The sequence below is a fragment of the Camelina sativa genome, chromosome 13 (assembly GCF_030686135.1).
Source record: "Camelina sativa cultivar CO46 ecotype springtype chromosome 13, ASM3068613v1".
Lineage (NCBI taxonomy): Eukaryota > Viridiplantae > Streptophyta > Magnoliopsida > Brassicales > Brassicaceae > Camelina > Camelina sativa.
The window spans coordinates 756,104-777,390 of record NC_141892.1 but is presented as its reverse complement, the minus strand read 5'-3'; the positions used below and the strand labels follow the sequence as shown (position 1 = coordinate 777,390).

The following is a 21,287-nucleotide window of genomic DNA, read 5'->3' as shown; positions in this document are numbered from 1 at the left end:
GCCTTCTTAACCATAAGATAAACACTATCGTAATTAAGTTTCATGATTTAGAGTATTGCAATTACTGCAACATACATGAACACGGGGTTCCCCAATCTACGTTGTGCAGTTTTGCTAGCATCTCCGGCCCCATGGTTTGAAACCATCAGCGGTCAAGGGACGGAGTAGGCTACCGATAATGATAAGGTCAGCTTCGGTCAAAGAGGAGACATCCCCTAAAGTAGATGGCTTTTCTCTCGAGATTTCTTGTTCCTAGCGTCTTGCACTAGTTTAAGTGTGAGTAATGAGTATGAAGGTTGGTGAGTACAATTTCAAAATTATTGTATAAATAGTAAAATACTCTAGTTTCAATAGCTTTGATGATTGAGATTTTGATAGTATTACTATCATAAATTCACAATTCATGTGTTAAAAAGATTTAACATTAATGTCAAAGGTAACACTAAAAATACAGATCAAGCTCTGTTGTTGCATGTAAAGTACACATCTTACTGCATCATATGATTCTTACTTCATATCCAAGGACCGTACCAGGTGGTTTAATGGTCTGGTACACTTTACTTCTTACTTCTTAGTGCTTCCTTACTGCAAGAATATAACCGGAATAAGACTCAGATTTGGTGTTAGACCATTAAAAGAGGAAGTATTTAACAAAGTCATTTTGGACATAGTAATAGATGATGATTAATTCATGGCCCTTGCGTTTAAAACGATTTAAGATGCAAAACGCCCGTTAAAGAAACTCAGAAAGATGGGTTTGTCTCTGAGCTGGCTGCTAAACCAACTCTGTTTTCATTCCCAGAACGGAAAGCAACAAACATTCACACCTAGACAACGAAATTATAAAAGGCCTAGCTTCTAATCCCCAACAAAATATGAAGCAACTCACCTTAATTTGTATCCAATAAAATCATGTGGTTGTTCAGTTAATAAAGAGTACACCCTAATGATATGACTTACCATGAATTTTTTCTTGAAAATCTCCATAATCTCCTTAGGATCGATTTTCGTTTGTGCATAGGCATCAACCTTGTTCAATTCCTACAAACATAATACGAGACTGTGCTTTAGTACCAATCACTAATAAGGATAAATGTAATCTTGATGGAGATTGCATATGTACCTCGATCCATACCGATAGTTTGGGCCGTTCTGCAGTGACGTCGAACTTGAAAAACTCATTAAGCACAATTTGAAACCTTTCCATGAACGGGATATACGCGATATCAACCTTGAAAAAAAACAAAGAATAATGTAAGCAAGTCCATTTAAGAACAAACGAAAGAGTAATAATATAGGATCTTAAAAAAAGGCCAGTGAGGCTTATACCAAGCTTAACTGACCAAGGAAGAATGGCCCGTCATCGAACTTATACAGAGCGTTTTCCAGATAATCTAACACAGGTGCTGCAACAAGAACATGAAATGTCTGGTCAGGTTATATCTTCACCCTTGATAGACTGAAACTTTGAGGAGTTAAAAAGTCTCACGGGTTTCTTTAGAGGGGTCTCCTTTGAGTGACGCATACATAGTTTTATAGAAAGTATCAGCGTACTTCAATAACTCGTCGCCAAACTCTCTTTTTGCCTGATCCTAGAGAGGGCAATGAATTGTAGAATCAGAGAATTAAAAATGAAGGGAGAACACAATACCAGGACTCATGGTGTTACCTCGGGGTAAAGGGAAGGCCCTTCAAAAGTGTTATCCAGATATTTGATCAAATCCAGACTTTCCCCAATGATTTTTCCATTGTGCTCAAGCGCTGGCACCTGCAAAAGATAAGTTTCCAACCAAAAAGTGAAATATGTAACATATGAATTCGTGAGTTACTAAAATAGATATAGCTTTTTGTAACCTTGTTCTCTGGGTACACTTTCTCCTTGTACCAATCAGGCCTATTCCCAAGATCCAAAGGAACAAGTTTTATCTTTTCTTGCAAACCCTACAGTCCCCGGAAACCAACCAAATCTTATTTTCAGAATCCAACTTGTACTTATAAAATATAGTAAACACAGGCAGAAAGATCTAAAAATTGTTTTGCAGATTTGCTAATGTATAGTTTCTTGGAAATCTCACTATATTGTAGAAGGTGAGAGAGACTAGTACAAAGGAGAAGCTGTTAAACCTTGAAGTTTCTGGTGATCCAAACTCGTTGAGCAAATGGGCAAACGTAACTTGTGTACAATCTTTTTGGTAACACAAAACAATTAGAGGATAATTAAAGATATATATATATATATATATATATATATAACAAAATTGTTATAGAGTTGTTAAGCTAAAAGCAAATACATAAGACGCTAAATGAAGATTTATTTAACCTAGTGGTTCCGTCGAACACAGCCGGTGGATCAGAAGTAGCATCGAGTGGAGCTGGACGATCTTCTACAACACTGTCTCTCAATAGGATCACGCCACACAAAAACAACAAAAAAAAAGAAGATACTTAAATTATAAAAAAAAAATCTTAATTGTAAAAATATGAAATTGCGGAACTAAAAATCCCAGAATTTGGATAAATAACAACAAATCTTACATAGGCGACGCCATTGAAGAATTATGTATTTCAAAGATCTGACTGATTCTGTAGAAATTAAGGATTTTTTGATCATACGAAACAACAACCCCCAAGAACAGAGAGTGATAGCGTTGTTCATTCGTATGTTTCTCGAAAATTACAGACTATGAGACACGTGGCAATGCTGAGGATAACTCGATATATCATAGTGGGCCGTAAATGATCCAATTCAATAACTAACTAAGGCCCATAGTTTTTAGTTCTCAGCCATAAACAGAGCCCACTTTTTTATTTGAAATTGTAAAATCCAAGCACCAGAAGTAACCATGTCTCTCTCTTTTGTTTAAACTTAAAAGTAACAGGTAAATACAATAACCAAATCTTTCTTATTATATTATATATATCAAACTAACAATACCAAATCCAGATATTTGTAACATGCACTCTCAAGAGGGAGTAATCTTTCTTCTTTATAAGCCACCATGGCATCGTTACCCACGACACGGTCCACTTGATTTGGTACTTTTACTGCAAAAAGAAAATCCGGAATAATCAGTTAGTTTTGTTATAGAACGTACGTTAAACCGAAATTGAGGAAGACAAAAATGGCCAAGTAAACGTGAAATTAAACCGTTTTAGGAAAACCATTTTGGTTATTCGTTGAGTATTTAGAAGCTCGTGCGTACCATGAACTTCTTGAAATAGTTAACGGTATAATCCGAGTCGGTTTTCGTCTGCGTATATGCAATCATCTTATTCATTTTCTGCACGTGCAACATTATAGTTAAAGCAATTGATCAAGCAGCTAAATCATATTAAAAAGCTTTACCATGTTCATGTGCATATATATATATATATATATATATATATATATATATATATATCAGATGCATCAGCATGTGTGTACCTCAATCCAAGTAGCTAGGTTCGGACGTCCGATTATAATTTCGTATTTAAAAACTTCGTCCAGGAAGACTTGAAATCGTTCGATAAATGGTAGATATGCTATATCAACCTGGAAAAATAAACAAAATCGAGAAAACTTTTGTAACCATATTGAAACATTATAGAAGGTTCATTTTTATTATTATTATTATTATTATTTTTCGTAAGACGACATTTTATACCAGACTAAGCTCGCCGAGGAAGAATGGACCATCATCAAACTTCTTCAAAGCATTTTCCACGTGATCAAAGACCGATGCTGCGTCAAATTAAAAACACACAAGTTCATTAATTTCAGCTCCTACTTCTGAAATTTTGGCTCGTGCTAATAATATATATATTCAGAAAAAATGTATACTAAATGTAAACGTATAGTATACAATCAAGGTCTCACATATACAATTAACAAGCCTATCAAAAATCAACCTTACCTGTTTCCTTAACTGGGTCACCTTTGAAAGAGCCAAACACGGTTTTTACGAATGTTGCATCAACATATTTCAACAAGTCTTCGCCAAACTCTCTCTTCGCAGGATCCTAGACCAAAAATAAGTAATTAATAAAACATACCATTCAAAGATTATCACATCACATGATGAAAATAACGAGCTCTATAACATCCGAACAAGATCTTACCTCGGGATAAAGTGAAGGCCCGTTGAAGTTGCTATCGACATATTTGATTAAATCAAGACTCTCCCCTATGATTTTCCCATCATGTTCAAGGGCCGGCACCTACATATATCATCATCACAATCTTAGACTCTTGTTATTGTCACTTTTGAAGGAACCTTAATTAATTAGTTTATAAGGATTTATCAAATATCGGTCACCTTGTTAGCAGGATTTACTATCTCCTTGTACCAAGCTGGCCTATTAAAAAGGTCTATAGGAACTAATTTGATCTCCTCTTGCAGACCCTAGAACACACCCAAACATCAAAACGAATATAAACCAATCTTGCTTTCAAAATTTTTAAGTCTCGTTCTCAATTTACTTACACACAGTGACACAACCAAAAATAAAATAAAAAATCAAGTACCTTGAGGTTTCTGGTAATCCAAACACGTTGTGCAAATGGGCAGGTGTAGGTCATGTACAACCTTGTTTGTTTTAAATTTTAATTAGCAAATACATCGAAAATCAACAATTGTTTATAGAAGATAAAAATTAAAACCTCGTGGTACCGTCGAACAGAGCAGGTGGATCGGATGTAGCATCGAGGGGAACTTGACGATCTTCTACGATAATTTTTCTTGATAAAGAAATACAATCAAAAGGAAAGAAATTTAGATTTAACATGACGATAAATTCAACTCTATAAATAATAATCAAGAAACCTCATAAAGTAGAATATGATCTTACTGAGGAGATAGAGCCATGGAGAGGATCGGTAAGAGTTGTTATTTCAGGGGATTTACAGAATGATGTTTTGCAGGAACTTATGGATTAAACATATAAAACAACGTGTTTATATATACATATATATATACACTCAATGGAAACTGCACTGGAATTAGAGGCTAGGTTCATGCTTATCGCACCACCAACCGTGACTTTTTTTTGGTAAAAAACCAACCGTGACTTTCAATATAAAAAGATAAAAACACGTCAGCGTTTGATTATCTCTGTCGTTGAACTTTCTAATTTTTCATTGCGAGGGTCAAAGATTTGAACTAAAGCTTCTGGAAAAGACTTTGTTTGCGGGAATACTAATAAGCTCAAACTATTATTGTTGTTATTTATTTATTTAGTTTTGACGTTATGAGTTTTTATATTAAATGAAAACAAGTTTAGAGGAAAATTCTGGTAAATGATTTGATATAAATTTCAGTAGGAAGAACACTATTAAATTTGCTTTTAGTCGAAAACATTATGACAATTGGGACAAAGTGGACACACACATATATAAACAAAATTAGTAAAGGGGGAATAAAAATAGTGGTCAAAAGGCTCATGCTGTTATATATCTCCCACACCGTTTAAGGCAACCTCACCAAATCATATATGCTCAATTTCGTATAATTTATAAAGTATATCTCAATTCCTTTTCTTTTCTACAAAACATAAGGTGAAATTATGAACCAAATTCTTCATACTATTCATTTTCCGAGCAAGAATACTTTTTATATTCACATAGTCACAGAATATATCCAAATAAAGAGGCCAAACACACAACAATACATTGAGACACAAAGATTAAACAAAGTTTCGATCCATTTTATCCCTAATCGATGACTAATTAATTAAATTCGGCGCTGATAGGAAAGTGCAACAATACCTACAAGCAGGAACAAGTGTTGGAAAGAGACATGCATATACAAGAGTAACAAAGACGAGGGATGCTAAACAACTAAACTAAGTTCCAATCCGATTGGTGGTGGAGACTGGAGAAGCTCGACATAATTCATATATTGTGGTGATAAAATATATAAAGACCTAAAACGTTGTCGTTTCATACTTTATCTGAGTAGACTATATTAAACCCTAGTTCGGGTGGGCTAATAATAAGTTAAATGGATCGGACTATTTTAGATCCAATTCGGTCCATTATTATTTCAAGACGATATTACCCTTCGTTCCAGGGCTTTATTAAAAAATCCCGAGAGACTGTTTAACTGTAACCCTACCTATTCTTCGGCTAAATCGCAAAACCAAAAAAAAAAAAAAAAAAAAAAATCTCGAACGAATCTCGAAGCGAAGCTACGAGCGATTCCATGGCGAACAACGGAGACAAGGTCACGGCTACAATTTCGAATGGCGGAGGGCTTACTACTGGTGAAAAACCTGCGAAAATCGTAGACCTCAACACTGTGGAGCCAGATCGTACCGACGACATTATCGACGGAGAATTAAAGGGTCTCTCAGATGTTTCTGGTGAGAAAAAGGACGAAGCTGACACTAATGCTATTGGATCTATTGCTGGGGCTGATTCTGGGGATATATCTCCGGTCGATGATATTCAGAAGAAGATTCGACGTGCTGAGAGGTTTGGGGTTTCTGTGAAGCTAACCGAAGAGGAGAAGCGCAATTCTCGTGCTGAGAGGTAAGACTTTTCATCAAAGTGTTTTCTTTGGATTCTATGTTGTATTTAGGGTTTTTGCCAAAATTAGGGTTACGAATCGATGTTCTTTTTGTTTCGGATTCTTAAAGAACCATTAGTAACGCGTATTGTCGGCGAGATTGATACGAATTTTACCCTCGATGCAGGTTTGGTTCGGTAGCAGCAGCAGCCTCTGTGAATGACACAGCGGGAACGAAGAAAGCCGAGGAATTGAAGCGAAAGGCTAGAGCTGATAGGTATTTTACACAATGCTTTCTTTGTGCTTGATAGTTTGTTTATTGCTTTAATACTTGGTTTTGTGATGTTTCATACTCCCTTTTGTATTTCAAACAGATTTGGGGTTTCTCCTGCAACCTCTACTGCTGCTGATAAGACTGACGAAGAGGCAAAGAAGAAAGCTAGGCTCGCACGTTTTGGGAAAGAGACTAAAGTTGATTCCGCTGAAGAAGATAAACGCAAAGCTAGAGCATTGAGGTACTTTTCTTTTCAACCCAATTTCTGTTTATCCATGAAGTAGTGTGCAATGTTTGTTTTTTCAGTAATTGATTTTGTGGTTTGTGACTTATCCATCATTAGGTTTTCAAAAGGGGCTTCGGATCCATCTTCAGATTTACCTGGAAAGCAAAATATTGGCAAGGTAAACGTTCTTTAATTTCTATTCTTTCTCCCATTGTGTTAGAATCAGATGATTAATAGAAAAGCTAATTGGTGTCTCTTTTTCAACTCATTGTTTCATCAGGAGGCAGCTGTATCAGGAAACGCTGCCTAAGGTTCCTGAATAAAGTATCTTTTGTCTTTGTAGTTAGGTGGGTTTATCGAAATACTTCTTATTGCTTTGCAAAATCCTGTTGATACCTGGTTTCTTTCTCGTATCTGACTCCCCAATCTTTGGTTTTGGCAGGTAGTGTACTAGCGTTTTTATGATTCCCTCACTGGCTGCTTCATTCTCTCTTTATTTCTGAATTAGAAGTCCCCGTATGTTTATTAAGTTCGAAGTTCGGTCGTGGAGCAAGGTTTTGTGGTCATGCAACGATTCTCTCAGATGGACGGAAGCTAAGCTTGTCACCAGATGAGATCTTGAGAAACCAATAAGTAAACCTATAGTTCTGATTGTCTTAAAATGGCAATTATCAATGTGTTAGGACCTAGGAATTCTGAAGTGGCTGGTATTGACGTTTTCTATGTTGCAGGTTCTTAAAGTGGTAAGTATAGCTTGAGTAATGCCTTAATTTCATTTAAATTTCTGTGGATGGTCCTTTTAATATTGCATATTCGTATCAAGCACAAGCAGCAGCAATAGAGAATTTGTACTGCATGCAGCAAATATTTATGAAAAGTGAGTTTTTTTGCTGTTTTGAAGTCTAGTTAGAAGTGTTGAATACTTTTGAGTTGTGCCAATCCGTTTTCTTAAAAAAGTAGGCCTATTTTATCTTATGAAAGTCAGTGGTCACTAAAGTAAGCTGGTTTACTGCTGTTCTGTGCTTGACTGCGAATATTGCATGCTAAATGGATCCCATAACCATGTATCGTTCTTTCTTTGCTTATTTTCATATGACCTCTCAAGCTGTGCTACTTCGGAATTCCTTTGTCATGTAAGACATCATTAGAACTATAGAGGTATTTGTTGGTTTCCATTTCTCTGGTCACTATGGCGGTGAAGAAAAGAGAGCCTCAAATTCTGAATCTGTGTTCGTGGGACTGAAACTTTGCTTGGCTTTCTGATGCTACACAATGTCGTTTGTTTCTGTAATAGATTTTAGATAAACTTTGTTGATACTTGCTTTCTGATAATTTTGAATCAAGCGCCAGAAAACTTTTATAAAGGGAATGTAATGTTTACTTTTGCTACTTATTTCTTATTGTTGTCTTTGTATTCACATTTGCTGGTCATCTTCTCGCTTGTGCCTATACGTTAATATTCTGCAACGTAATTTGTTTCCAATTCTTGCCATCATTGACATTGCTGATCTTTTATCTAAGTTATCCTCGTGTATAATTTGCATACAGGGGTACATGAGAATTGAGAATTCATCAATTTCTTGTAGAGAATATATCAAAGATCTCATAAACTTAATATTCGTTCTAGCTATACTAATTGTTCTTTCTTTGACCGTGGCTCCAGTTTTTTTCCTTCACATAGCATGAGTTGTTGCTGTAAGATCTGTTCATGATGATGAATGCATTGGGTATCCTCTGTCAAACCCTCCTCTAATTGACAGAGGAGATGCCCAAGCATTGGTTTTGATCGGATTGGGGTTGAGATAGATCACGATAACAGTTATATCGTCGTGGAAATGCCTTCTAACACCTGGATGGATCTCTTTTAGGTCTGCGTATCTCATCTCTCTTTTCTTTGCTGCTTCCTTCAATGCAGCTTTGAGTAGTCTCCTTGCTATTCCCTGGGATTATGAAAATATTAACAATTAATTCTTGTGTGCAAATTGTGCAACAGACAGGTGGTAACCCGTGAGATATGGCCTAGGCATTGAACTTACTTGGCGAGGGGCATTATGTACAATATCAACAGCTTCCTGGTTGCTAAGATGCTCCCAAAGCCCATCTGAAGCAAGAATCATAAACTCGTCTTTTGGAGTAAGCCGGGTAACGGTGACTGATGGATCCGCACTAAGGATTGGCTTAGTGAAATGTTCTGGTAATCTGAATTTGGGCAGCAAAGGTTCTCTGTTGAACTCTGCTCTTTTGAGGTATGCGTCACCTATGGATTTTGTGACCTGTTTAAAGGTCATCACACAATTGCTAGTCAGTTTTACATCCTTACGCAAGATATGGCTAGATGATTTTCTTAAGCTTTTGTATGCCATAGAAACTGATGAGACAAAGCTCTGTGCAGGTTTTCAAATGTGTAATCATCATGTATGAATGTTTACCTGGATGACGCCTTTCACCCGCCACATCCTGTGCTTCATCACAAGAATGTTGGGGTCATTAGGATGCATTGACCATAGCTCTTGCCTCGCAGACTCTAGATTGGCATTGTGTTCTACCGATAACTGAACAGCTCTCACTCCACCTCTCTCAGATCTGCCCAGCACAGCTCTGGAATCACCCGTGTTTGCAATATACACTAATCCGTTGCATATCACTCCTGCCAAGCAACAAGACCCTACTGATGCCATCTGTGGGTTCGTGGGCCATTGCTTCTTCACTGCGTTGAGAAAATCTTTGTCTGTCTCTGCAAATGTTTTGCTGATCACCTGCTCTGAAATCTCCCTACCCTCAGTAGCAAACTCTGTTCATGTCAGACATGAGTGTTAGTATGCCTGAAATATCCAAGAATGAGGAAATAAAGAAGGAGAATGGTGGTGTCTTACTCTTTAACTTGGGGAAGATGTTGTCTGCAATGAATCTGGATGCCTCTGGACCTCCATGGCCATCGTATACTCCAACAAATGTGCCTTGAACTGTCGTATTGTTGAATGTCAGTGGCCCTGATTCGATCTGGCACTGATCCTCCATCACACTGTTGGCTTGGATCATTGCCATCGAAAACTCTCCAAAGGTGTGAAGGCCAAGATCTTTATACCATGTCAAGCCATCAATCTTTGTGGGATTGGTCTTACTTCTCTCCATGCTGGCACCTACTCTCCAACAGGGTTTAACCATCTTCCCAGGTATGTACTCTTCGAGCAATATCCTAATATAAACAGATAAAACTATACGGGTTAAACTGGTAGGAATACTAATAACAAGGGGTAGCAGTGGTGCTGGTTGTGATTTTTGAGTTTCAAGTTCAATAAAAGGTACCATATATATATATAGCCGTGGAAGCCCTAGAATAAGTGTGAAGGTGTTGGAAACCAGGGAAAGAGGACAAAATGGTATGGGTCAAAATAACTGAAAAATTAAATGATTCTGAGAGTTAAGACAAGAGGGCAGTAGTTTAAAGTGGATATTCAGAGATTCTCCTCTTTACTGTTCCATGATGATCCTCTGTCTTAGTAGGGTTAAGTAAAAGCTGTCATATTCTTTTCTACGTTCTGCTATATTTATATCATGTAGTATTTTTTGCTTTAAAAGCGTCTCTCCCTTGCTTGCAAGTTAATCTTGTAAACTTACAAAGCAAGAATGTTCACAATCAAAACAGTCACAGTTAGACTAAATGAAAACATATGTACATAGAATAGGATCAGGGTATGAGTAAATTATATGATTTATGACTTCTTAGTAGTACTAGTAAAATGTTTGTTTCACATTGGTTGTTTGTTAGTGTCTTTATACCTCATTATCTTGTAAATTGATAATTTGTGGGAAGAAAATGGATAAAAAGAAAGGTCATAGGATGCATGTGTGGGCGTGGGTTTTTGGAGCATTGAACTTGGAACCATTTAAAGATTTGAGAGCTGAGAAAGACTGAAGAGAGAGGAGAGAAGACATTTGTGGGGCGACTGAGGAACACTCTTAGCTGTCTTAACCCCTACAGGTTTTGCCCTTTTCTCAGTCTCTTGTCTTCTTTTTTACTTTATTTTTTCTTCCTTTAATGTTATCAAAATCTGATCTCTTACTTGTTGTGAGATTCAGATCGAAATTCATATCATGGATTATGGGGTTGAAATGAATTTCCAAAGAGGATGGATATTTTTGGTCCTTTTCCTAAGTTCCATTTTGCATGACCCTCATTGGCCTTCCCCTGTTCCTTCATCGTTTTTTTCTGTTCACAAGGATCCACAGATTTGATGTTACGGTAGAGAGAACCACTGTCGTGTGTTGATAGACCAATTACATTATAACGAGGTGTTCGATTGTCTAGTTTCATATGTCGAAGTTAGATTGAATTTTCGTTACGGTGGAGAGAACCATCAACGAGATGTTCAAATTTCTATATTATCCAATGCATATATGTCTAAGTTAGATTGAGTTTTCGTTTTTTGTCATCTATACCTTTTTGTTGTGCTTCGAAATTCAGAATTCAACAAGTGGGTTGGTTAAACGCGTCCACTTGTTTTTTTTTTCTCTTAATGATAAGGTTCCCTAATCCGATCTTTGAACAAGAACATGCATGATGATTTACGTTCCACAACTCAATACAAAAGAGGTTTTAGGTTTAACCCATTGAGATGTTGATATTGGGGATTCAGTTCCACTTGCTAATCAATCCTGACAAAGGGGTTCATTCATTGCTGATATTTGATTAATCATATGACGGTTCCACTAGTTCGACAAGGCCAATCTCATCAAATGGTGTCGGCTAGATCGTGTGACTTGACGCATAATTTGGTTAAAATTTTGATGCTATAGATCTAAAGTCAAATCAAAAGAGTAAGAAAATCACGTGTAGATAGGTCTAATACAAATAGAAAGAATGGTCCAGGTACATTTTCCCCTAGCATATCAAATAACTCTCATATATGGACCGATTAAATATTGAACCATTTTGTGGGAAACACATGTGGCCTTCGAACGTATTGAAGGGTCCTTGAATGCACCATCACAGTACAGTGTATTTTCATGTGCTTCCTACCCTTCATTAATTTCTTATCTTTTATTACGAAAATTGAACTTCAGTCTCGTTTTGATTAAAGAAGTTATAAGAAACAAGAAACCATTGCCTGATGCTTCATGTCAACACTCAAGATCAACTGGCTAATGCTTTAACTAAACCATTGCCTCGTGCACGGTTCATCAACCTAAGAAACAAGATTGGAGTAGCTCCCGCTCGTCCATCTTGAGGGGGCGTATTAGAGATATGATAGTGATATGATTGTGATTCTCAATATCATATCATATCATATCATATATTCTGATTATGTATACTTTAGAAAACTATTGTAATTAGCTAAACCTAGACTCCTCCTAGTTACTCTTGTATAAATACATCTATGTACAACATTCATGAAATATATCGAAAACACATTCTTTTACAGAAAGAAGAATATATATAAAATAGAAAATAAAACAAGTTCCCATATTATAGAAAAAAAAGGAGTTGTGGTGACAGCTGGGCCATTGATGCACTGTGTTTTGTCTTTTGGTTGAGGGAGCATGGATGTCAGTCTATCTCTTTAGCTTCTTTTACATCTTACTTAGCTTTGTTTTCTATTGTATTGTTTAATATTGTAGCTTACCATTTGTTTTATTCAACATTCATTAAGACATTAACCTACTTCTTTTTAGTAACTTTCAAGTTTAGTATAATGTTATATTGTAATTCAAATGTTTTATTTATCAAGGTAGAATGTGCAAGTAGGTATTACACACTATATAATCTCAAGTTATAATGTTTCCAGTTGACTTGATTTTTGATATATAGAGAAACAACAATAGCAAACTAAATCGAAATGAACTATATATCCACAAAACCTAGTTTAAAGGACCAACATATATATTACTTCACGTCCATGAATTAATATATATTCTCTTCGTTTCCTTGTGAATCATAATGGTACAAACTTCTTGTAAACTCCGCATACAGTAACGTATTACTATATTGTATGTATAAAACTTGACTTAATATGCATTTATAGCCAAAACAATTGAATACCAATGAATAAAAAAGCGAATATTAGTAAATACCATAGCTCAAAGTGACAGATTATGTTGTTACTTCAATTTTTGCGGCATCTATGGTATGTAATTCTACAAAGTTTTCCTCGCATGCATCGAGTAAACTATATAAGACAAAATCGTTATTAAAAAAAAAAAAAGAATCACAAGTATATCAATTAAATTAAGACTAATTTGGTTTTATATTGAAATCATCAGTTAATAAGAAACTGAATGCACCAAAATCGAGACTGTCTCTGATTTTGAAAACCCTTCTGATGTTATCTCTATATAATTTGGAGTACAATATAAACGAGCATTTAAGTACATCTCATCTTTCGATAAACCTAGGTTTACAAGTAAACTGAACCTACACTACCCTTTAGGAAAAGAATCTGTTTAGCTAATTATATGCAGCCTGATTATATGTCTACATATACTAACCTTTTCTTTAAGTCATGTTTTGACAGATGATAAATAAGAAAATGAATTAAAGTGCAGACGTGGGCACGTAGAGAAGAAGAGAGTAAATAGAATGCATGGCATGCAGGAAACATGAGACAGACATCGTGAAGGTCCCATATTGTCTGGTCGAACCAAACCTTGACATATTATCACAACACTATCTATCTAGTAACTAGTGTTCTTCGTATTGTAGTAGTACTGTATCATCTCGTCACATTATAATTAATTAACTTACAATTTATAAAATATTAGATTTTCCTTGTTTTGTTATCTAGCTAGTTGCAATTGTATCCGGACGTACTACTGTCACTCAATTTTGTACTTTTTATTAGATATCTCATCTTAGCTACCTTGCAATGTAACTTATTACTCCTTTTGTCTCATAAAAATTGATGATTTGGAATATTTTTTTGTTTCACAAATATTGATGTTTTGTAAACTTCAAGAAATAATCATTGAAAATATTTAAATTTTTTGAATTGTTATTGGTTTATATTTTATCTCTTTACCAAAAAGTAATTATAAATTAATTTATAAATAAAAACTAAAAATTTTCTTAATATATGTGAAAGTATCAAAACATCAATCATTCATCATCATTTTCAGCAATTTTAAAAAAAGTGTTAGAATCTTTATCATAGAAACTTACAGTATGCATGTATATATATTATATTATGTGTATTATATTAACTTAAGTTAATTAAGATCTGGAATTGCGAATTAGACCACGATAACATTGAAATTATATTTCTTCTAACTACACAAATTCAAAAAACAAGACAAAGAAATCATCAAACCATTGAGCAAATATACAAAAGAACCTAGATACTTCGACAATTTGATCTGCTCACCAGGAACGGCTTATCTTTCACTTCGACGGACACACTTTATACGTGCAACTAATTAAGATACTTTTTAGGTGGTTCTCATCGAAGACATTTCTCTTTATCCCAAAAACCTTCTATGGAGCTATGCATGATAGGTTTTTTTTAATAACCTAAGTTAAGTTTTAGAGGATTTTTTTTTTAAACCCTTAGGTTAAGTTTTAGAGTTTTATCGATGGTTTTTGTGTTTAAAATTATTTATTACGTTCCTGTTTGTTAACAATAATACTTCGCGTAAAAATAAAAATAAAAACAATAATTCACTTCGAATTTAAATTATAAGAATATTTATCTTTCTTTTTCTTTGTATTCCTGACTTTTCACGATAGAATAGTTGCACATGACATCTTGATCAACTCTATTTAATTGGTCGATCAAATTTAAAAACTTCATTGACGGCTATATATAATAGATATTATTTCGTTATTTTATTATATCAAGTCGTATAATTGGCCCAGGAAATAAAAGGACAACAAAATAGCTTGTATTAGTTGTGTAAGGCCCAAATGTAGAAAGCTCGAATATTTATAGGCCCATTAGTTCCTTTTAGGATTTTGAGCGACTCTTTTTTTGTGAAGAACATATATAGAGCGACTCCTCGCGACTCAAATCCTGCATATGACCCAACCTTTTTTTTGTTGTCTGTCTTTTTAATTATTTTACATCACTGGACTATATAGAAATAGATATTATGGAAAAAAGAAATTTAACTACGCACGATCAAAAGTCAAAACCAATGCTAATACATGAAGCACATAAAATTGATTTTCTTTATCTGTTTAATTACTTAATTTCATTTCTATTACAACAAATCCCTATTCGTGTTAGTATGAACTTATTTAATAACAAAACCGCTAAAAATAAAATAAAAGAAACGAAAGTCCTCATGAGTTCTATTATATCAAAACGGTCCAAACACTCCTATCTCTGTAACAGCACTCTCGTACTATTTATTAGATATCTTTACTATTATTAGATAACGAACGATGTACACGCTTCTATCACCGCGATATGAGATCACGCCACGTGTAAGTCACTACTCTTGACGAGGATCTCCCATAACCGTTGGATCTCAGAGAACACATCGTCGGTGGGGAGTTGAAACCTACAGGAAGGACACGTGTTCCTCTTGCTTAGCCAAGGCAATATACACTTCCAGTGAAACGAGTGCTGACATGGCATTTCGCAGACATCTCTCCCTTCGCTCATCTCTTCCTTGCATATCACGCATTCTACTTCTTCTCCGGCGCCTTTCGATACCTCAACCGCACGTAACGCCACCACTGCCGCTCTAGCCGCCGGAACTTCGTAGCCTTGTTTCTGATCTCCCTGGCGAAGGTGGTTGTAGCCTCCCATTATGTCCACGAATCTTTTGCATCTGACTAGGGTTTCTATGTACGGCATCAAGATTCCGGCATCGCAAGTCCAGAGACCGGAATTATTACTTAACATGGTATCGGAGGACATGTTACCGAGGATTTCCCGCCAATTATCGGCGGAAGCTTCTAAAACATCTGGATTAAGCTGGTGGGTTTCGCAGAGAAAGAGGAGGAGGACCACAGCGTCGAGGTCCCGAAGCTTCATGTTGGTGAGAGAGTGGTGTTTACGGTTGATGAGAAGAGGGTGGAGGAGTGAGATGAGATGGTTGGCGATGAGGTGGGTTTTGTCTGGAAGAGATAGAGAGAGGAGGTGGCGGAGGGTGAGGGAGAAAAGGGTCGGAGAGGACAGGACGGCCGCGAGGCGGCGGCGATGGTGGTGGGAGATTGAGAGGATGGAGTGAGTGAGATTTGTGAGGTGTGAAGGAGAAAGAGTAGAGAGTGACGCCATGATGATCGTGGTGTTTTCTTCTTCCATATCGGAGGATCTTGTGTGCTTCGTTTCTCACTGCTCTTGACACTTTCACCTTTTTTATGAATCTTTTGCTTATATAACATGTATTAAGTCATTAGGAGTTTGGTGAAAGTAATAATAAAATAATGTTATTTTTCTATTAAGGAAAAAACAAATAGGGTGTGGTACAAAAGAGATTATTGTCGGCTTTGCTTGTTTGGGGTTTTGATTTAATTGATAGATGTAAATATGAAATTGGAGAATAAAGTGTAGAAGCAATGAATGGAGAAGAGTTGGCAAAAGTGTTGATGCCACTGTTGGTGACAGACATAATTAGCTTGCAAACTTTATGCAATTAAAAAGTGTTTTCATTTAACTTCCAAATCTTGAAAATAGGAAATTTCGAAGAATTTCTTTGGAACTAGGTTATGTACTTATGTGTAGAAATTTAGAAAACTATACCTTTTGCTAATGTTTCTAACTCCACAGTCTAAACCAAACTTTTGAGATTACAGTGTAACCAACTATAATTTTAGTAGCATTTACCAAAAATAATTAAGAGTTTGATCATGTGAGAGTGGGACCAGACAAGAGTCTGTGGAGTATAGTAAGAACTTGGATAGGCCTGTTTATACAAATCTACTTGTCCATATGGAACTTGTCTACTTTCACAACACAAATCACACAAAGCACAAAACCCATCATTCATACCAAATAATCAGATAAGATTATTAACCGAACTCATGTTGTTGTTTAGGACAAAGAGAATTCTTCTTATTGGTTGGTGTATATGACCAAACAAAAGCCACAAAACAAGAGGAAGGTGATCAAAAGTCAAAACTATATAAGATATCAAGAACAAAAGAGTTGGCTAAATCCATTGCTTCTTCTATCTTTTCAACTGTTGTCTTCAAGAAACAGTGTTGAAAATATTAATAATTCAGATGACCACACCATTCTATAACTCTAGCCTCTATGCATTTGTCCCGGTGTGTTGTCCATACTTTCACAAACTCTTATGTCTCCCAAATCCCTAAACATGATTTTGGTGGAAATCAAAACTGAAAAGTCTTCAATGGCTGTTTAGAGTTTAGACATAATTACCCCTCATTCCAAAGAAAAACTTACCATTATGACAAACAAAAAAAAGCTCACCAATTAGATTGATCCATAAATCAGTGAAAATCCTACTAGAGGGGTTTGGCCATTGAGTTTAGTGAAGAACATCTTAATTACAAGCATAAGGACGTACAGTTTCCCTAATCATAGAATCTACAAATTTTATAATGCATCAAATCTTCTACGCAACCAGTGGGACTCATGAAGAAAGATTGGTTACCGTGAGAACTGAGAAGATATGATAGCAAGATGCTTCAATGACAAGTAAAGATGACCCACTAGAGAAAAGCAAGTGAACAATTAAAAATATTATTATATTATTCTACTGGGCTTGATTTCTATTGCACTAGTGAGAGTGTGCCCCCACTGAACCCTTAATAGTACAAAGTCATTCACTTTCTAAAAGCAAGACGGATCACTTCACCACATGGGCATCCAAAGATAACAGCTTTAGTCAAAACACAAGAGAGAAAAAATATCACATAGTTAACAATGTAACATCTGCTTATCTGAGACGTTCTGCTTCTGCTAAGACACATACATTTGTTATTCATAAAATTCAACTGAGACAGGGAGAGAGACAACAATAGTTTTTCTAGCATCATGAAGTTTGGAGATGGAAATTTTTGATAATCAAATCGACCTAGAACATCCAAACTGTAAAGACACAAAAAATGCGCTTTGGATCTCTTACCATTGTATTACACCACCAGAATGGAATGGGAACTAAGATATTACTGCAGAACTTGCAATGTGATTCGTTGGTTAAGAAGGAAGTTCCTGTTCTTTGTAATGTATGCATTCATTGCTTGAGTCTGAGATGTGAAACGCACCAACGCCACCCTCTTTGAAGTTCCAAGTCCTTGACTGCAGGGTAAAAGAAGGCTTTAAAATAGTTTCATGTCCTATTTTATCAGTAATCCAGAAATTACTACACAGCACGACCATAAAGCACAAAGATCTGAAGATATGATGTGTCAAACAAGATGACAAAATGTCACAATGTCGTAGTCAAGAAAACAAAAGATTATGACGGTCCAGAGTGGGTTTTATCACTCCTATTATAATTCTCGGAGAAGTTCATTTTACTTTTGTACTATTAACATATATGTATTGCTTATTCTAGTGAGAGTAATATGATTAAATCCAACAGTACAGGAAAATCATTATAACTGATTAATCAAACAAAAGAGCACTTGGTTTGCAAGACTACTGGTGGAACTAATGACTAATCAAATGCGGAAAGAGTAAAAGCCAAAAAAATAAGAATTAGTGAACCAATAATTACTCACACTGTGAGGAATTGGATGGATCCAGGATAATAGAGACAGCCAGATAAGAACCTATCTATGTCATCTGTTATAGCATTCACCGGAAGCCCATGCAGTGCAACCTAAACAATATAAAATCTCATCAAATACTAATTGGTACCAATCACAGTCGTCTGAGAACAAGAGCTCGATAAACAATGTAGTTATGACATAAAATATATAGCTTACCACTTTCCCCTCAAAAGGAACAATTGGATCCCACTGAGAACGAGCAGCCTAATCATAGACAAAGGAATCAACTCCGGATTAAAACAGTCATATAACAAAAACGAAGTCTATAATTAGTAAAAGGATTACCCTTTCTAATCTATAGAGCTTTCCTTTCTTTGCGATATTCCGAAGTGCTCTATCATATGCTGAAAGGGAAGGGAACTGGACAAAACTGATAATACAAACATCATCGAGAATGAAAAAGGATTAAAATTCGTTAGTTTGGAATTGAAATTTCCCGCTTCCAAAAAAAAACATGTAACAACAATTCAAATAAATCTTAACAACTTACACTGCCGCAGGGGTTAAGTTTCCACCACGCGGATAGTTGAATTTGAGGTCATCTGGTGTCACATTGCAGCCCTCAAGTACGTTCATAATATCAGTCCTCAGAGAATGTTTTGAAAAGCCTGAAAATTTCCCGTAAAACCTCCCTGGAAAGAACAAAAAAACACGATCAAGGAACATGAGCGTACTTCATATTGAGCTAAAGTCCTAAACACATCACAATCCAGAGTCCTTCTACGCTCTCTACCTCTATATCAATCAAAATAAACAAATCTTTCTCTTTTTTTGGATAAAAATTTCGATAATAGCCTCTACGGTTAAACTTAGAAACCAAACAGTAGCTTCAGATATACTCACTCCAAGCAAATCAAAACCCTCACAAATTGGAAAACATACTCTCAAAGAAACAATAGAGACATGTAAGGGAAAGAAAAAGAAAAGAACCTTCTCCCGGAGAAAGACCCGGAGGCGGTGGTAACGGAGAGGAAGGAGGCTGCTCCGTCTCCGTGGCGGTAGATAGACATTTCCTTGAATCCTGAAGTAAGAGAAGAGAGCTACGGCTAATTAAATGATCCGATTGCCGGAGACACAAACTCGATCTGATCGCGCTACGAATGATACTCATTTTCTCACCGGAAAAAAAAAATGTTTAGGGTTTTTCTCTACAGAGATCGAGAGACTCTCTCAGTGACGACGACGACGACGACGACCACGACCACGAAACACACAATGAAGCAGATTCGAAGCTATTATACCAAACGACAGCGTTTAACATATATCTTTAAAAAGCCCATATAACAGGTCAAAGCCCATAACTTTGAACATCATCAACACGGTCGATATACATTATTAGAAGATTAAAGAAAACAAAATTACTTGACCATATTAACTTAGGTTATCCTCAACGGGGATTTTAAGAGAGGTTTTAGTGGAAAAGTAGAAAAAAAATAAATCAGAAAGAAAATAAAAGAAGAAGAGCTACTCTTATTTAGTATATTCGATTTCATATAAGAGGTTGTGACGTGTCAGGGCAGGGTTGGATGAAGACTTTTATTGAGAACCATTTTTTTTTTGCCCGATTGTGTTTTTCCTTTCCTCTCTCTCTCGTTCTCTGTTGCGAATCTCTTATTCGGAGGAGATTGAATTGGTTGGAGTCGTTAGAGATTGGAATCGAAAGCTACGAGACGAGCAGAGAGGCCAACACTATAAAAAGCAGGCTTTGATCTCACTACCTCCACCGTCCAAACTTGATACCTCCACTGCTGCTCTTGCTCAAGCTTACGCTCCCGGTCAGGTACCATCCACGAGACTCTCGCTTTTAGACTTTTAGTTCTCCCTCCTGTTATATATGCAAATCTCCAGTGAAATTAGTAGTATCCGATGATAATTTTTTTTTTGTGTGTGTTGGATCGTTTCTGTAACTTATATCTGGATGCATCTTGTTAGTCAATAAACTAGATAATTGTAGGTTATATATTAACAGCCTTATTGGTGTTTATATAGGATGCATCTTGGAAGAGTATCAACATGATTTGCATGATCAAATTGGTGTTGTTTGTGTTGTTGGTTCTTTCTTTTCACTTTCAATCTTTGTCAAAGCAACATCCTACTATCGAGAGTCTGCTTGACCGTTTAGATTCTCTACGACCAATTCTGTCTGTACAAGAATCAGCAGCTAAGGGTCTATTGTAAAAACTGCTTCCCACACATTTTCATAGCTTTGATTTCAGAATTATCTCAAAGGTTCTTCCTTTTTTGCCTTTAACCTTGTTGTACTAGAGTTAGATTTTACAGTAGTGATTGTTTTTTTTTGTTTCAATAGGATGTTTGTGGTGGGAGTAGCTACCAGAGATTATTCTCTTCCAAGATTTGTTTATTTCTAACTTGGATTTCAGGATTAAAGGCACAACTGGAGTTGAGATTGCTTCTTACCTCCATTGGTATTTGAAGTATAAATGTAATGCTCATGTTTCTTGGGACAAGACTGGTGGCATTCAGATTGCCTCTGTTCCACAGCCTGGACACTATTACCAACATGTTGTTACATCTAGGTGTAAGACATATACACGTCTTGGAATCAAACTTTTCTCATGTGTCAATGGTTATGTAATGAATCACTCACGTCACATAGCT

General features: G+C 36.0%; 6 protein-coding genes and 1 long non-coding RNA gene across 10 annotated transcripts; 2 read left to right on the top strand and 5 right to left on the bottom strand.

Annotated features, from left to right (window-relative positions):
- Positions 1 to 342: 342 nt before the first annotated feature.
- Positions 343 to 2,703, bottom strand: LOC104734286 (glutathione S-transferase L3). Of its 4 annotated transcripts, none has more exons than XM_087480161.1 (10): positions 2,536 to 2,703; positions 2,321 to 2,392; positions 2,125 to 2,185; positions 1,855 to 1,941; positions 1,670 to 1,768; positions 1,490 to 1,592; positions 1,330 to 1,406; positions 1,124 to 1,231; positions 961 to 1,041; positions 343 to 585 (listed from the first exon to the last, which is right to left on the bottom strand). In XM_087480161.1, exons 1-10 carry the CDS (start codon positions 2,547 to 2,549, stop codon positions 583 to 585), a joined length of 705 nt encoding a protein of 234 aa, XP_087336287.1. In that variant the 5' UTR covers positions 2,550 to 2,703; the 3' UTR covers positions 343 to 582. The 4 variants fall into 4 exon arrangements, with proteins under 4 accessions (XP_087336287.1, XP_087336289.1, XP_087336288.1 ...); XM_087480163.1 differs by having other exon boundaries at positions 1,136 to 1,231; positions 2,536 to 2,694; XM_087480162.1 differs by having other exon boundaries at positions 1,490 to 1,586; positions 2,536 to 2,690.
- A 135-nt stretch (positions 2,704 to 2,838) lies between these two features.
- Positions 2,839 to 5,030, bottom strand: LOC104734284 (glutathione S-transferase L1). Its single transcript, XM_010453822.3, has 10 exons — positions 4,828 to 5,030; positions 4,640 to 4,717; positions 4,505 to 4,565; positions 4,296 to 4,382; positions 4,099 to 4,197; positions 3,894 to 3,999; positions 3,645 to 3,721; positions 3,425 to 3,532; positions 3,204 to 3,281; positions 2,839 to 3,045 (listed from the first exon to the last, which is right to left on the bottom strand). The coding sequence occupies exons 1-10, from the start codon at positions 4,842 to 4,844 to the stop codon at positions 3,043 to 3,045; spliced, it is 714 nt and encodes a 237-aa protein (XP_010452124.1). The 5' UTR covers positions 4,845 to 5,030; the 3' UTR covers positions 2,839 to 3,042.
- A 971-nt stretch (positions 5,031 to 6,001) lies between these two features.
- Positions 6,002 to 8,378, top strand: LOC104734282 (protein MODIFIER OF SNC1 11). The gene is made up of 6 exons (XM_010453819.3): positions 6,002 to 6,508; positions 6,673 to 6,762; positions 6,860 to 7,000; positions 7,103 to 7,163; positions 7,266 to 7,332; positions 7,428 to 8,378. Exons 1-5 carry the CDS (start codon positions 6,180 to 6,182, stop codon positions 7,293 to 7,295), a joined length of 651 nt encoding a protein of 216 aa, XP_010452121.2. The 5' UTR covers positions 6,002 to 6,179; the 3' UTR covers positions 7,296 to 7,332; positions 7,428 to 8,378.
- Positions 8,379 to 8,495: 117 nt separating this feature from the next.
- On the bottom strand, positions 8,496 to 10,286 carry LOC104708873 (putative protein phosphatase 2C 67). Its single transcript, XM_019229028.2, has 4 exons — positions 9,859 to 10,286; positions 9,415 to 9,776; positions 9,022 to 9,258; positions 8,496 to 8,925 (listed from the first exon to the last, which is right to left on the bottom strand). Exons 1-4 carry the CDS (start codon positions 10,148 to 10,150, stop codon positions 8,692 to 8,694), a joined length of 1,125 nt encoding a protein of 374 aa, XP_019084573.2. The 5' UTR covers positions 10,151 to 10,286; the 3' UTR covers positions 8,496 to 8,691.
- LOC147929085 (uncharacterized) lies at positions 8,712 to 11,526 on the top strand. The gene is made up of 5 exons (XR_015577400.1): positions 8,712 to 8,853; positions 8,979 to 9,231; positions 9,378 to 10,158; positions 10,800 to 10,967; positions 11,066 to 11,526. It is a non-coding gene; the product is annotated as an uncharacterized LOC147929085 (long non-coding RNA).
- Positions 11,527 to 15,125: 3,599 nt separating this feature from the next.
- LOC104734281 (E3 ubiquitin-protein ligase SGR9, amyloplastic) lies at positions 15,126 to 16,515 on the bottom strand. Its single transcript, XM_010453818.3, has one exon. The coding sequence runs from the start codon at positions 16,228 to 16,230 to the stop codon at positions 15,394 to 15,396; it is 837 nt and encodes a 278-aa protein (XP_010452120.2). The 5' UTR covers positions 16,231 to 16,515; the 3' UTR covers positions 15,126 to 15,393.
- A 1,259-nt stretch (positions 16,516 to 17,774) lies between these two features.
- On the bottom strand, positions 17,775 to 19,937 carry LOC104734279 (uncharacterized). Its single transcript, XM_010453817.2, has 6 exons — positions 19,599 to 19,937; positions 19,159 to 19,300; positions 18,954 to 19,038; positions 18,825 to 18,872; positions 18,618 to 18,718; positions 17,775 to 18,192 (listed from the first exon to the last, which is right to left on the bottom strand). Exons 1-6 carry the CDS (start codon positions 19,777 to 19,779, stop codon positions 18,060 to 18,062), a joined length of 690 nt encoding a protein of 229 aa, XP_010452119.2. The 5' UTR covers positions 19,780 to 19,937; the 3' UTR covers positions 17,775 to 18,059.
- Positions 19,938 to 21,287: the final 1,350 nt, after the last annotated feature.

Coding starts and splice junctions, on each gene's coding strand:
- LOC104734286 (XM_087480161.1), bottom strand. Junction 2,186..2,320: donor GTGTTCGACGGAACCACTAG/GTTAAATAAATC, acceptor GTTACCAAAAAG/ATTGTACACAAGTTACGTTT. Junction 1,407..1,489: donor AGACCCCTCTAAAGAAACCC/GTGAGACTTTTT, acceptor TTCTTGTTGCAG/CACCTGTGTTAGATTATCTG.
- LOC104734284 (XM_010453822.3), bottom strand. Junction 4,566..4,639: donor CTGTTCGACGGTACCACGAG/GTTTTAATTTTT, acceptor AAAACAAACAAG/GTTGTACATGACCTACACCT. Junction 4,198..4,295: donor TAGTAAATCCTGCTAACAAG/GTGACCGATATT, acceptor TGATATATGTAG/GTGCCGGCCCTTGAACATGA.
- LOC104734282 (XM_010453819.3), top strand. CDS start 6,180: ATGGCGAACAACGGAGACAAGGTCACGGCTACAATTTCGAATGGCGGA. Junction 6,763..6,859: donor CGAAAGGCTAGAGCTGATAG/GTATTTTACACA, acceptor TATTTCAAACAG/ATTTGGGGTTTCTCCTGCAA. Junction 7,164..7,265: donor GAAAGCAAAATATTGGCAAG/GTAAACGTTCTT, acceptor TTGTTTCATCAG/GAGGCAGCTGTATCAGGAAA.
- LOC104708873 (XM_019229028.2), bottom strand. CDS start 10,150: ATGGTTAAACCCTGTTGGAGAGTAGGTGCCAGCATGGAGAGAAGTAAG. Junction 9,259..9,414: donor GGGTGAAAGGCGTCATCCAG/GTAAACATTCAT, acceptor ACCTTTAAACAG/GTCACAAAATCCATAGGTGA. Junction 8,926..9,021: donor TACATAATGCCCCTCGCCAA/GTAAGTTCAATG, acceptor TCATAATCCCAG/GGAATAGCAAGGAGACTACT.
- LOC104734281 (XM_010453818.3), bottom strand. CDS start 16,230: ATGGAAGAAGAAAACACCACGATCATCATGGCGTCACTCTCTACTCTT.
- LOC104734279 (XM_010453817.2), bottom strand. CDS start 19,779: ATGAGTATCATTCGTAGCGCGATCAGATCGAGTTTGTGTCTCCGGCAA. Junction 18,873..18,953: donor AGCTCTATAGATTAGAAAGG/GTAATCCTTTTA, acceptor GTCTATGATTAG/GCTGCTCGTTCTCAGTGGGA. Junction 18,193..18,617: donor TCCATCCAATTCCTCACAGT/GTGAGTAATTAT, acceptor TTTACCCTGCAG/TCAAGGACTTGGAACTTCAA.